Source organism: Bos mutus, chromosome 5 (genome assembly GCF_027580195.1).
Source record: "Bos mutus isolate GX-2022 chromosome 5, NWIPB_WYAK_1.1, whole genome shotgun sequence".
Classification (NCBI taxonomy): domain Eukaryota; kingdom Metazoa; phylum Chordata; class Mammalia; order Artiodactyla; family Bovidae; genus Bos; species Bos mutus.
Window position 1 is genome coordinate 21,204,136 of NC_091621.1, and position 13,811 is coordinate 21,217,946.

Consider the following 13,811-nt stretch of genomic DNA (forward strand, 5'->3'; position numbering starts at 1 on the left):
CTGTCAGAAAGGCAGCTAAATAGAAGTCCCACTTGATATAATCTTACCTGTATATAGTCAACAACAGCAAAAAAATCCTCCTTTAAAATGAAGAAAAAATTTTACCAAGATTTCATAAAACTTCAAAAGTTAAATAAAATTTTTATATGTAAGAAATTTTATTACTGACCACTTTGCAAAATTCAAATTACCAAAAAGTAAATTTTATAGATTATATACTTTCCTGCTCATTGACCATATTGGTGTTCATTGTCACCTGAGTAAAAGAAATAAAATAATTTTTAAAACAGTAATCACTTTAGGCCTCACTAATTTAGAATTTCTGATGACTAAGATACTGGACTGAAAGTATTAACTTCTTAAGGCCCTACAGCCTGTGGCCTAGATGTTGCCTAGTAAATTAAATTTGAGTACAAATTTACAAGAAAAATTAAATCTTTCAGAAACTTCTAAGTACTCGAAAATAATTGTTTGTATATCATGGATTTGTTTATTATAAATCATGCCTTCAAATCATATTTGTTGATTAAAAGCCACTAGTAATTGAGATTTCTCCAAAAAGATCTGAACTAGTGAGGTGTGTAGTATGCAGTCAGATTTGTATCTGTTCAGTTTTTGCAGGGATGAATTTGGCCAAATATTGCTTCATGGGATTATGTTTGGAATTCTCTTTGCTCTTTTATCCCTCTTGCCTTACACTTTTAAAATTGGTAAATCCTCTGATATCTGTGTTGTGTATAATCACAATGCCATGGTACACTCTGGGGGCTTCCCAGGTGGCTCAGTGGTAAAGAATCTGCATTCCAGTGCAGGAGATGTGGGTTTAATCCCTGGGTTGGGACGATCCCTGGAGTAGGAAATGGCAACTCACTCCAGTATTCTTGCCTGGAAAATCCCATGGCCAGAGGGACCTAAAAGGCCACAGTCCATAGGATTGTAAGAGTTGGACACTACTGAACAACTGAGCATGCGTGCTCGGTATCTACTGAGACAAAGTGGATTTCTTTAACATGCTTCCTTTAAAAATTCAGTATTTTAATTCCACTGACTTAAGAAAATTATTGATTGTAAAATATCAGTAATGGTTACCTGAACTCAGAAATGGGTGTATTGCATTAGTAGATTTATGAGAATAATACTAAGTGTTATATTTAATTTGATAAATTTCTTTTGAAAATAGTTCCCTTATATACCATTATTTTTTATATGAATGAATACATCAGAAATTGAAAACCAAAGGATGATGATTTTGTCATAAATCTGTTTTCCAGCATTCATTTACTACATACATTGTCATCTGTTAGTTCTTTTCTTTATTTCATAATTAATTTCAAAATTCAGCATTTTTTATCTAATTTAACATTTTCATATTTTTAAAGGTCCCCAGGTGCATCCAATTTTTCAACTTTACCAAAGATCTCTCCTTCATCTCTATCAAATAATTATAACAACATCAACAACAGAAAGTAAGCACTGAATCTTAAAAACTCTTTGTTTAATTGATCACCCTATTGTGGTTGCAAAAAATCTCTTGTAACTAAAATTCAGAATAAAAAAGTCTTAATGCATTAAAATTGATTTTCTTTTAAATCACTTGTCAGTTCTTCTAAGAGTAACTTTGCAAGAAAGCAAGCAGAAGTATAAACTTCTTGATTTAATATATATACTACAATAATTTACTAAAAGAGAAATAAAGCACTTTCAGAGTTTTATATTCTAAATGCTAATTATTGACATATATAAAGTCTGTTATCATTCAAATTTTTAAGAAGAGTATGAATTTCAGATGTCATTTTAGAACTAGACATGTAATCACAGACAGCATATGGTGTTTTTTTTAAAGTGTGTATCTGTGATTCAGTTGGAAGGTACAGTCAGTAAAATTGAAAAGTGTATACAAATTCTTATTTATGAAAAAAGCAATTACTTTTTCTTAAATAGCTTGGAGAAACAATTCCTTTGCTCTACCACGAATACTCAGAATCTTGGGATAAATAAAAATTACGTGACAGTGTGTGCCTTTGAATATATTGCTATAAGAAAAATGATGAAAGTCACTTGGTATTCACAATAACATCTGACATGGATATATTGCCTTGAAAATTGACATGGTTTTATAGGAAAGGCTAAAAAGAAAACTATAATTAGTCTGGTCCATTATGGAAAGAACTTTAATCCAGAGATGATTATCATCCTTTTACTTCTTGGATGTATACATTGTCACTTCTATATTAGATTTACAGTGTTTATGCTATTAAATATTTACACTGCTTGTCCAGTTCATAAATGACATCTGATTATTCTAGAGAATTAATTCAAAAATACTTGAGACTATTTGTGAAATACTCTTTTAAAAAGCACCATTAATTGACTTTATAGGTTTAATTAATGTTCCCTTAAAATTCTTATGGAGGGTGGGGCTTGATAAAATGATTCCAATTTTAACATACATCTGGATTATAAATATATAAGAATAGCCAAAATAACTTTGGAAAGGAAAAACATTGAAAATGATTAATCCTATTAAATATCACAACCTGTTATAAAGATAGAATTCAAACAACAAAGTACTGACCCAGTAATACACCTCCAGATCAATGGAATAGAAAAGACAACTCAGAAACAGACTGTTACATACAAAAGAATTTAATGTGACCAGAAAGTATCAATATTCTAGACTAATGGAGAATGGGCAGATTATCCAGGAAATGCTGTTAGAAAAATTAGATTGCTATTAAAAAGTATTAATTGTCAGATATATAAAAATTAAAAGGCAAATAAGTGGAGAAAATTCTTGCCAGAAATGGCAATGAAGGGCAAATATTCTTAATATAGCAAGCTTATAAAAACCAGCAAGGAATTTTTTCAGATGGCTAGAAAAGTGAGTAAATGATGTAGCTGGGCTGTAAAAATAAAAGAATTAAACATTTTAAATGTTCAAATTCACTAACTAGAGATAGGTAAATTAAAACCATTAACAACTCCATCTACTTCCCCCCACCTCCATCGCACTGGGAAAAGTTAAGTGATGATATATTTTCTTGTAAGGATTCTGTTTGAGTGGTTGGAATGTTAGTCCAACTTTTCTCGAAAAGAGTTTGCTATCTGTATCAAGATTTAAAACATTTATTCCTTTATTTCAGTAGTAACAAGATATGCACACTGTAGTATAATAGCGAAATATTGAAGACACTGGATATCCAAAATTTCAATGTAGTATGTTCTCTTCTATTCAAAAATGTTTATTCTCAAGCAAAAGAGTGAAAGGAATCCTCCTATAATCTGGTTTGTATTTTACATGGTATCTTTTAATTCATTAAAAGTAATTTTCTCATATGAGATAAAATATTTGTGTTTCTGCCGATTGCAGATGGCTCCCACATTTACTGTAAAAGAATTTGGTTCCATGTATTTATAGTTATTCTATACATGTTAGTTATTCTCTACATGTATTTATAGTTATTCTTTGGAGAGAGGTTTTTTGACATTGTATTGAACAATGTTATAGACTGTATTGAACATAGACTGTATTTTGACCAGAGTAGCCATATTAGTACATGTGGTCTGGTGCTTCTATTTTTGTCTTATTTCCTTCTCATTGTAAAAATATGACAGTACAATGTGATTTCAAAACCTCTGACTGGAGAAAATATTAAAAAGGGGAATTGGGAGTGGTTTCTTAAATTTAAAACATGAATAATGATTATACTCCTATGACTAGATTATGTTTTTAGCTATTTATATTTGTGTAGACACTAAAATAGTCCTTTCATATTGGAAATTTTAATAGTAAATAGTTGCTGGTACCACTTTACTTCAAAGTAAAACTTACCTTTCTTAGGTAAGGAACAAAATTTAAACATTTATGAAATGAAGAGTTTTTTTAACTTGAAAAAACTTGAATTAATGTTGTCATGTTTACCTAAACAATTATCTTACATAAAATTTACTTCTTGACTTTCTTTTCAACTTGTGGAAATAAGTAGCTGCTTAAGACTTCAGATGGAAATAGCATGATTTCTTTAATTAAAAGTATGTAAAATGGGTAGTAACATTGTTAAATTAAGTACATTTATGAAACTTCATGTATGTGGCTATATACTCCAGTGAAAGTGCATGTTAAAACCAATAGTTCTGACATACAAGTTTATATGGCATTTATTTACAAATTCAAGCTTTAAACTGATACATTATTAAGATACAAAATTTTCATTTTTAGAAATAAGAATATTTGTTATAGTAATAACAAAGTGTACTTGGAATTGTATAAGTTTAATAAAGATTAAGTTTTTATTAAAGACTAATATTATGAAGAATCAGATGCCTGAATATTGTTTTCCTTGTAGTTTTCTTATTAATTCATATAATATTCATTATATATGCCAAAATCTTTCTTTTCGCTGCATTTTCTTCTGTCTTGCTACATTTGTTTTGCTATAATACTGCCTTTAAAAATAAATATCTTCAATGTATTTATTGTCTCAACTCATGGGTTTCCACATCAGAGCACATTCTGTTTTTCTGTTAATTCATTTAAAACTCTTTCATTTGCAATGGAAATGACTTTGTGTAAGAGATTAAGCGATGAAAAGGAACTGGAACTAACGACTGCCAGAGCTAGCTAGTGATCTGGCTTTTGACAAGTTACTTGGTGGAAGCATCATTTCATTAACTGCAAAGTAAGCATAAACTTTTAAATGTATATTCATTTAAGATGATAGATTTATAATACATAATTAATATAGTATTAAAATTCTTATTAAGATTCCTGGAAAACTCATTTATTTTTGCAAAGTAGCAAACCCTATGGGATAAGGACTAGCTTACACTTTTTAGGAAAAAATAGCAGAAGTCATCATGAAAGGTATAGAAACTGTCTTTCGGGCTTAGGTTTCCATGTTCTTTGTTTAAGTGTTTAAAGAGCTGCTGGCTTTGGTATTTTCCTCAGCAGACTTTATTTGATTTAAAGAGCACAAAAGATGTGGATTTTAAGTGACCAATGAAAACAGTATTAAAATATTTTTAATTTGTTTTCATTATTATCATTGAGCATCTAGACTAGTATCTCAGTCTTTGGACAAGGTTTATTCTTATCCTGTCACTTAAACTAAAACACAGATATCCTTTAAGTATTCAGATCTTAAAAGATAAAACCAAACACTGCTTTTGCATATGAGTTTTGTATTCATTTTTCAGTAAATAGGAATCCCTGTCCCAGCAAACTCCATCCTCTTGCCACAAAGAAGAGTTGAGTTTTCAACATTTGTTTGTTATTGGGGGTAGGGAGTATCAGAATATGAATAAGCTTATAAGTGTGCTTTTAGTCTTTTCATTTGCTTGGATGTGAGTGTGGATATGGGTGTGTGTATGTGCATGAACATACATTTGGGCCTACTTTCCCTCTGTATTATGTCTTCTTTTATTATAATTTTATAGCTGATATATATATATATATATAGCATACATATATTAAATATAACAATTATATATATATATATATATTGGTTTTCAACATGTTGAAAATGTAGACCTTTGGCCTTGATTTTAAGCGCTTCTAAAGGGAAGAAAGAAAAACACAATTCAGTTTTTCTGTTACATATCCTAGAAGTTAGAGTCAAGAATCAGTTATTAAGTTAATATATATTGAATTGTTGACAGGTGCCTTGGACTTAGTTACTGGTAATAAAAATTATAAGGCTAGTGATCTTTGAAAGATGCTTGAACCCATTTTTTTTCCTCTAACTTTAAAACAAGTAAATAGCTACAAGTCTATGAAGCACTTTTATTTATTTTAATTGGAGGCTAATTACTTTACAATATTGTATTGGTTCTGCCACACATCAACATGAATCCGCTTTGGACCCTGCTATTTTTAAGTTTAGGGTAGATTAATTTTTTAGTATGAGAGTTGATCTTTTATTTGTAATGAATACAAAAATATTAATGGTATAATATTATGTGTATAATTATTGATTGATAGGATTTTGTGTTGGGGCATGTATGTTTACTTAAGGTTTTGTTAGAACAGACAGTAGTACAGTTCATTTAAACTGTTGTAATTATAAAGTGAGAGTATAGAAGCTACAATGAAAAGTTATTTGAAATTACAAGTAAAAACTGTTTTTGAAAAAGTAATACCAGGAATAAATTATAGCCAATTGAGATTATCAGAGTTACTGATTTACCAAGTTTATTTGTGATAGTGTGTTCTTTTGTTTGTTTTTACCAAATGACCTTGATTCTTATTTAGGTTTATCCAAAGCATTCATCATAAATAGCTTATAAGGTAACCTATTAAAAATTAAGAAGCCAGATGGGGAACACATGTATACCTGTGGTGGATTCATGTTGATGTATGGCAAAACCAATACAATATTGTAATTAACCTCCAATTAAAATAAATAAATTCATTAAAAAAAAATTAAGGAGCCATTATTTTCCACAAACGAATTTTTAACTACATATAAAAAAAAGGAATCTAGCTTATTGATTTTCTTAGTTCTTTGTAAAATTACTCTGATTCTCTAAAGGTTGAATATTACATCATTATTTAAAGATTATTATCTATTGTACTCATCATAGTACATATTATCCTGAAGTTGTATTTATCTAGTTAAATAAACTCCTTTTATCTAACAAGCTAGAAGATTCTTTCTGTAATAATAATACTGAAATGTACTTGCTTAGAATCATTTCAGTTTTGCATACCTAATCATCCCAGATGTTTTTCTGCATTTGAATACTAGTTTTGCTGATCTAGCATAGAATACTATAAATAGAATCTTCAGTGCATCAGAATAGTGATGTCACAGAGGCCCTGGAAATCTGTGCTCTTACCTGTAACTAAAGCACAAGTCTTCCTATTTCTCTTGTTCCCACTCTATTACAATAGCAATATGTAAAATGGACATAAATGAGGTGATTTATTGCTGCGGGTGGTGTTTAAAATCTGAATTTTTCAAATTTGTTGGAGCAGTGAAGAACAGAGCAAGCTGTGAAGCTGCTCCAGTTAATTAAGGGTAGAAAGATATAATGTGGTTTGTATTGGTTGATGTGGTATATGATACAGTGATTTTGTTGATTGAATGAGGAATTAATTAAGGGGATTGTTGTGATTTGGGTTCATGTTAGAAGTACCTCAGTTAAGTACTTTATAAAAAAATTAATAACTGACCACCTATCTCAAATAGGACCCTGTTCATTATAACTGTATGATGATAATTGTGCATTATGAAAAATATTTTTTGTTTTTTCTTCCAGTGTGAAAAACTCAAATTATTGTCTCCCATCATATACCGCTTATAAGAACTATGATTATTCAGAACCTGGAAGAAACAATGAACAACCAGGCCTCTGTGGCCTAAGTAATTTGGGAAATACGTGTTTCATGAACTCAGCTTTTCAGGTAGGTCTTTCCAAACAAAGTGAAACTCCTGTGCTTTATGGAAATCATTAATACAGGAGGAATAGAGTTGGGTTTTACATGTCAGAACTTGAATATTATATAATATGTTTGAAGAGCTTTTGTTTTCATGGAAGCTTGAAGAATGCACATTTGTTTCATTCTGATGCTGGTAGTAGAATACCTTATGCTTCTCAGTTAGGTGGCATGTGATTGATTATCACATAGTAGATTAAATATAAATTCATGGGAAAATATAATTCCAATCAGAAAACCTAGGGTCTCTGAGAAGAAAAAAAAAACTAGTGAGATCTCTCCTTTACGTGAAGTCTCTTGTTTTTTAAGACATGGGTAGAAATCTCAGAAAATGCTTTTTATGGTCACCAGTGTTCTAAAAAAAAAAAAAAAAAAAAAAATTATTTTTAAATCTTTTTTTACCTTAATGTGAAATTAAGATTTTAAAAAATAAAATTTAATGAAATTTTGTATATGCATTTTAAAAAATCACTTTCCCTTAATGCTCTTTCAATTTGGGGATATAAGAGATCACTGCCCTTTTTTCCCCTTTGTCTGTTCCATAGAGCTTCCTTTTTCTTCCTATTGTCTGTACCTTCTTCCAACTTTACTTGTGAAATACTGATATCTTTGATTTAGAAGTAACAAGATCTGTATATACTTGAATATCACTGTCACTATGCATAAAATTATAGCCGGTTATTTTATTTCCCTTTTAAAATAAAATTTTGTGTTTCAAAGAGCCCAAGATAATGGTATACTATTTTGATATTTGAATTTTACCTACATTTGTCAAGTCTTTTTTTCCCCCAATTATGAATTTTATTTCTAAATCTACAGTATTCTGTTCTCTATTCAGATTTAAATACTGAATTGCCTATGCCCAGGAGGCACCCTCCAAAGATACAGATTAAACACAAATGTAGATTGAAAAGGACATACTTGTAAATCTTTTTGACTGTCTGAAAAAAGTATAGGACTCTTCTTCATTCAAAATTCTAAATAATTTATACATTCTCATTAATCCACTTGTTTCCTAAATTAACCATTGTCTTTATAGCATTCTTGAAAAATTAGAATTTAGCCATCATAACTCTTGACTAGGAGTTGACAATTTTTTTAAGACACACACTAGGGTGTGTAAAATTGATAAATTCCAGATATCTTGGTTTAAAGGTGAGCCAGTCAATAAATTGTCTGCTCAAGCAGATATTGTGTAGGTTTAATAAACTTTTCCTTTAAACCTACTTTGATGATTAATACTGCTTATACTTTAATGTGAATCACTTTATCCAAAATTTTTTTCTAGGATCCTAGCACTAGTTAGACAATTTAATTTTAAAATATTTTGTCTTTATTTTTCGGAAGAAGAGAAAGGTAACTCATCTGAAAAGAACAAGCCAAAACTATTGTTATCCTGACAGTTTAATTTAGATAATACAGTGCATGGCTGCTGAGCTTTCTGAGATAGGGACAGGGCAGACATTGTCATTTTGTTTCTGTATCTGTTGGACTACTCTACCTAATCACTGAAAAATCATATTTAGCGCCATCTCTGGAAAATGTTTTATATATATAAACAGTGGTTATATCAGTATCAGAAAACCCTTTCTCATATCGCCAGTCACATTAATTTTTATACAACTGCTTATCCTTGCATTACCAAAATTATTTTCATTCTGGAGGCTTGATATCTTGAGGTCTTTTGGGTTTTGTTTTTGTTTTAACATTCTAGTATGGAAAACCAATCTTGGTGATTTTTCATAAGGATTAAGAATAGGACTTTTGTAAAAATTGTAGTTGCATAAGCATAAAAAATTTCAGTCCATTAGAACAAGAATTAGTGTTCATGCTAATGCCAGAGAGTCTTTGGCTTACATTCAAACTAAATTTCTTCTAAGGCAATATTACATTCTCATTTCCTGTGCCTTTGTTATAGTCTATTTAGTGTTATCCCCATATGGTTAACTCAGTTTCTCAAAAATGAATATTAAAATGAAATCTACTAATCAACTATGTTGAGCTAGATTTGGCATTTGTTGAACTTCCCTTGTGTATATTTAAGGTAAAAACTTCATTTTACTACTTTATTCTTCTGTTGAAAGCAGTTTTATTACAATAAACTGGTATACCTAATGCTGACTTCTCTTTAATATATTTCACTTTTTGTTTCATTTCAGCTGAGATACAGATGTGAGGATGAGGTTTGTTAGGGTGATAGTTTGTAATTTTCTGATAATCATAAAAGAGAAATTTTTCATGAAAATTTCAGCAAAGTATTTTAAAGAACTACTCGCATTAAAATAAAACTTTCCAAGTTGGGGAAGAGAAAAAATTAGTTTTAATTTTTGCTGCTTTTGAATTTTAATCCACATGCAGAATTCGAAAAGCTAGTACTTCAGTTTTATTTTCTTAAAGCATCTATAATTTTTAATTGCTTTAGATGTCAGCTTTGAAGTAGAAAATTCACCATTTAAGTTTCCTTGTAACTTCTGTGAAATGAAAGATAGTTCATTAACTTCAATAAATATTATAAAATAAATTTTCTACTGATAATTTGAATTGTAATATAATCTCTTATTAATTCAGTAATTCTAAAAGATATGAGTGAGCATTAGTACATCAGGCAGTATAATTGTTGACAATATCTTTAAAAACATGGGTGCAAAAGCATTGCAATTTTTTTGTGTGAGCATAGGTTATGCTTAACCCATCAGTAGCCTTGAGATAATGAAATTGATCATTTGTGATTAAAAACTAAGCAGCACAAATTTGAGTGTTATTTAATATTATCTTTGTTATTATTCAGTTTAAAAATGCTGGTACTCAAGATTTTCTCTGATTTAATGGTATGGATAAGTGTTAAATTTTTCTGATGAGTATAGTACTGCCATATAGTTTGTTTATCTAGTTAATATTTGCTAGATGTCAAACATGTGAGATACATTTAGACATATGTCCTGACCTATTAAGATTATAGCCTTGATATTGTAATTTTCAGATGTTTTGCTTTTTAACGTGAAATCTTTTTTGAATTATTACCGTGAAAACTTTAATTGTCTCCTCAGCAATTAAATAGATACAATGAAGTTGCTTTGGTTGGTTGAAGTACCCAGAGTGCTGTCTGCTTTTCTTCTATTTAATGGCCCCAGGAGCATGCTCATGGAATCCTAGGACTTTAGGAGTAGTTTAACATCTCTCCTACTAATTAGCTGTGCTACCCTGTATAAGTTATTTCTCCAACTTATTTTTCTCCTCAGGTGAGGAAAATAATATCAATAGTCCCCTTATCTTAGGAGTTTTATGGGGATTGAGTTGATGAATATAAAGTTCTTAGGATAGTGACTGGCACATCATAAATGAATAGGCATTACGTTGATATTTTATCTTTTTTTTTTACTGAAGGAGTTAAGCAGAGTGACCGGAGAAGGCAATGGCAACCCACTCCAGTACTCTTGCCTGGAGAACCCCATGGACGGAGGAGCCTTGCGGGCTACAGTCCATGGGGTCACTAAGAGTCGGACACAACTGAGCAACTTCACTTTCACTTTTCACTTTCATGCACTGGAGAAGGAAATGGCAACCCACTCCAGTATTCTTGCCTGGAGAGTCCCAGGGACGGAGGAGCCTGTTGGGCTGCCGTCTATGGGGTCGCATAGAGTCAGACACGACTGAAGCGACTTAGCAGCAGCAGCAGCAGCAGCAAGTAGAGTGACTGTGGGAAAATTCTACCATCCATAGTCCCTGTGTTTATTTTTTCTCCTTTCCTACAAGTCTTATTCCGCTTTGCCTGGACCTAGCGAATGAAGGAAAAATTGAATGTACTTTTAACTTTTTTGTTGTTGTCGTTTAGTGTTATTTCAATAACGATATTTATCATCTCCATTTCTGAGCTTTGTTAACTTAGCTCTCCTAGGCATACTGACTAAGCAGGGGATATAACAGCATAGAACTTTTCATGAATAATCAGTCTGCAGGAAATTTAAAGTTCTTGAGTTCAAGCAATCTCTGGCTTCAGCCTCCTCAGTAGTTATGATTATAGGCATACATCACTGTGTTCCAGTAGCAAAATGAGTTAGCAAAGTAGTTTTTCAGTGCCCTTAATATACTACTCCATTGAGAAAATGTCTGGTTTTTAAAATTTGCATTTTTTGAGGTAATTTTAATTAGCATTAGTTGAGTAGATTTCAGGAGCACTCCAACCCTTGTCTTTTTCATTGTCAAGGCGTAGGATGCTCATGATTGGCTTCCTGGAAGAAGCAACTCTTCAGATGGATTTGAAGCAAGGGAGTGATATGGTCTTTTCCACTGGAAAGCAGCATGGCGTAAGATGGTTGTTTTCAAACTCTTTACTTGAAAGTAATAGGGCTTCTTTAAAATAGACACTAAGAAGTCATTGAAAAAAAGAGATGATAAGGACCTATTTTTTATCCTTTGTCATAAATGTCAGTTGAAATTTCAAATGTTTTTAAAGTCAGCTTTTTCCTATGGTCTGTTGGGTTAGGTAAAAAGTTATTCTGTAAATTCCAAAGAATGTTGAAAGTTTTCAAAGAATATAGAAAGTTGAAAAGTCTTTTTTTTTAAGATGTAATTAAAGAGAATGAGTAATATTACACAGAAATAACATTCTTTTAAGAAACTGGATTCTCATATAATGCAAAACTGTGAAAAAGTCACTACTAAAGCTATTATTTCTGTGTTGGAGTACTTCATAGCTTTGAACAGAACTAAGTATAATGCTTTTCTATACCTTCCTCGAGCTTTCTTTTGCATTTATTGGAAGAAATTTTTGGAAACACAGTTTAACATGAAACTTTCTAATTTTTATTCAAATTAACCAAACTTTTGATTCAGTAAATGAACATAGTTTCTTTCAATCACAAAAACGAAACACCTAACCACAGAAACAAGAATTTTTTTTAAATAGTTTAAGATTTTGAAGAAAATGATAACTTCAGATAAACTGAGAGTGTGGCTGATGAAAAATTCAAATACTATTCTTATGGCAGATTTTTACCCAAGCAATTAATTAAACTCAATATATTTGAGCTCCTTCCATACTGTGTACCTAAAATTACATGGCAGACTAGCATCATAAATACGGTTTAATCGTCTTGTCAAATGGCAACTCAATCAGATCTTTCCATTTTGATAAAGGTAAAGAAATGGAAACAACCTTACTTAGAACATTCACTTTCTTATCACAGATGCCAGTGTTTTTACTTCTCCCTTGTTTGAACTAGGGAAAGGGAGACATATTTCTTCCCTTTAGAAAAAGTAAGGGGACTGGGAAAAGAGAACCTTAATGTCAGGCAGATTATTAGGGGAAAGAGTATATATATAGCATAATTCTGTAAGTATTTAGTTTTCATAACTGGGGCAGAAGCAGTATCTCTGATCGAATGCCTTGTACCTGTGTAAGTTGGCTAATGGTGATTTCTGATCATGAAAATATGCCTTTCATAACCAGTGATCTTACTTGTCTGTTCTTCACATTCTTCCAAATTAATATACACATTTCTCTATGATTAATGCTTCTGTTTCTGTTAATATAAATTTTCTTATGTTTTGTCAGTCCCTAATTCTAGAATACGAAATGACATGAGTACAGATTACAAGGAGTTGTAGATAATATTATTTCAAGGAGTTGTAGATAATAACATCTGATTTTAATACAGAATTGTTTTACATTACACTCACGAGGTAGAATTACTTGGAGTGCTAACATATAGCAGCAGTTATTAATATAATCAGACTGAATTATCTTGTACTGATTTTAATAATTATTCAAAGTACTTGTAATTGGAAACATAAGAAATGTCAGTCTTTATAATGGTAACTACTAAAACTTGCCCAATTTTAGTAGTTACCAAAGTACCCTTCTTTGCATAGTAAAGAAGCAAGAAAACAAAAAATGGTTTCAGATTTATTTGTATTACCTAAACAATCAAAAACAGTTCATTTCCTTGATGTCAAAAACTTTTTCCAAAATCCTTTTTTTTCCTTTATTAAAAATATGCATGTCACTCAACACATTATGATTGGAATGTTCTGAAGTATATCAGGTTTATGTTCTAAATTTTATAAATTGGTATTATTAGTCACTGGAAAAAATAAGCTATTGGACAGATAGAGCCTTAGAAAGCAGAAGGCCATGCTAAATATATCTTAAAGGCTTTTTATCTTTTGCCTGTTTGTCCTAATGTATGTATTTAAATTCTAGTCAGTTAATGTTATGCTGTTTTAATTACAAGAAGCCCTCTCTATTTGATTTTTTTTTTCCTACTGTCACACTTAAGATCATCTTTCCATTTCAGTTTGTGAGTAAAAATAGTTTGTGGTAATTCATGTTACCAGTGATCAACTTCATTAGTGTTTTTTCTTTGCCAATAAT

General features: G+C 30.8%; 1 protein-coding gene across 5 annotated transcripts in view; it reads left to right on the forward strand.

The window, feature by feature from the left end:
- USP15 (ubiquitin specific peptidase 15) overlaps nt 1–13,811 on the forward strand; it is a 134,976-nt gene that overhangs the window by 84,521 nt on the left and 36,644 nt on the right. For 2 of the 5 annotated variants that reach the window (XM_070370525.1, XM_070370521.1), the window contains exons 7-8: nt 1,380–1,466; nt 7,261–7,405. In XM_070370525.1, the coding sequence (XP_070226626.1) occupies nt 1,380–1,466; nt 7,261–7,405 (232 nt within the window). Of the gene's footprint in view, nt 1–1,379; nt 1,467–3,143; nt 4,317–4,389; nt 4,680–7,260; nt 7,406–13,811 lie in introns of those variants that run through there. The other 3 variants (XM_070370526.1, XM_070370523.1, XM_070370522.1) reach the window with 3 other exon arrangements.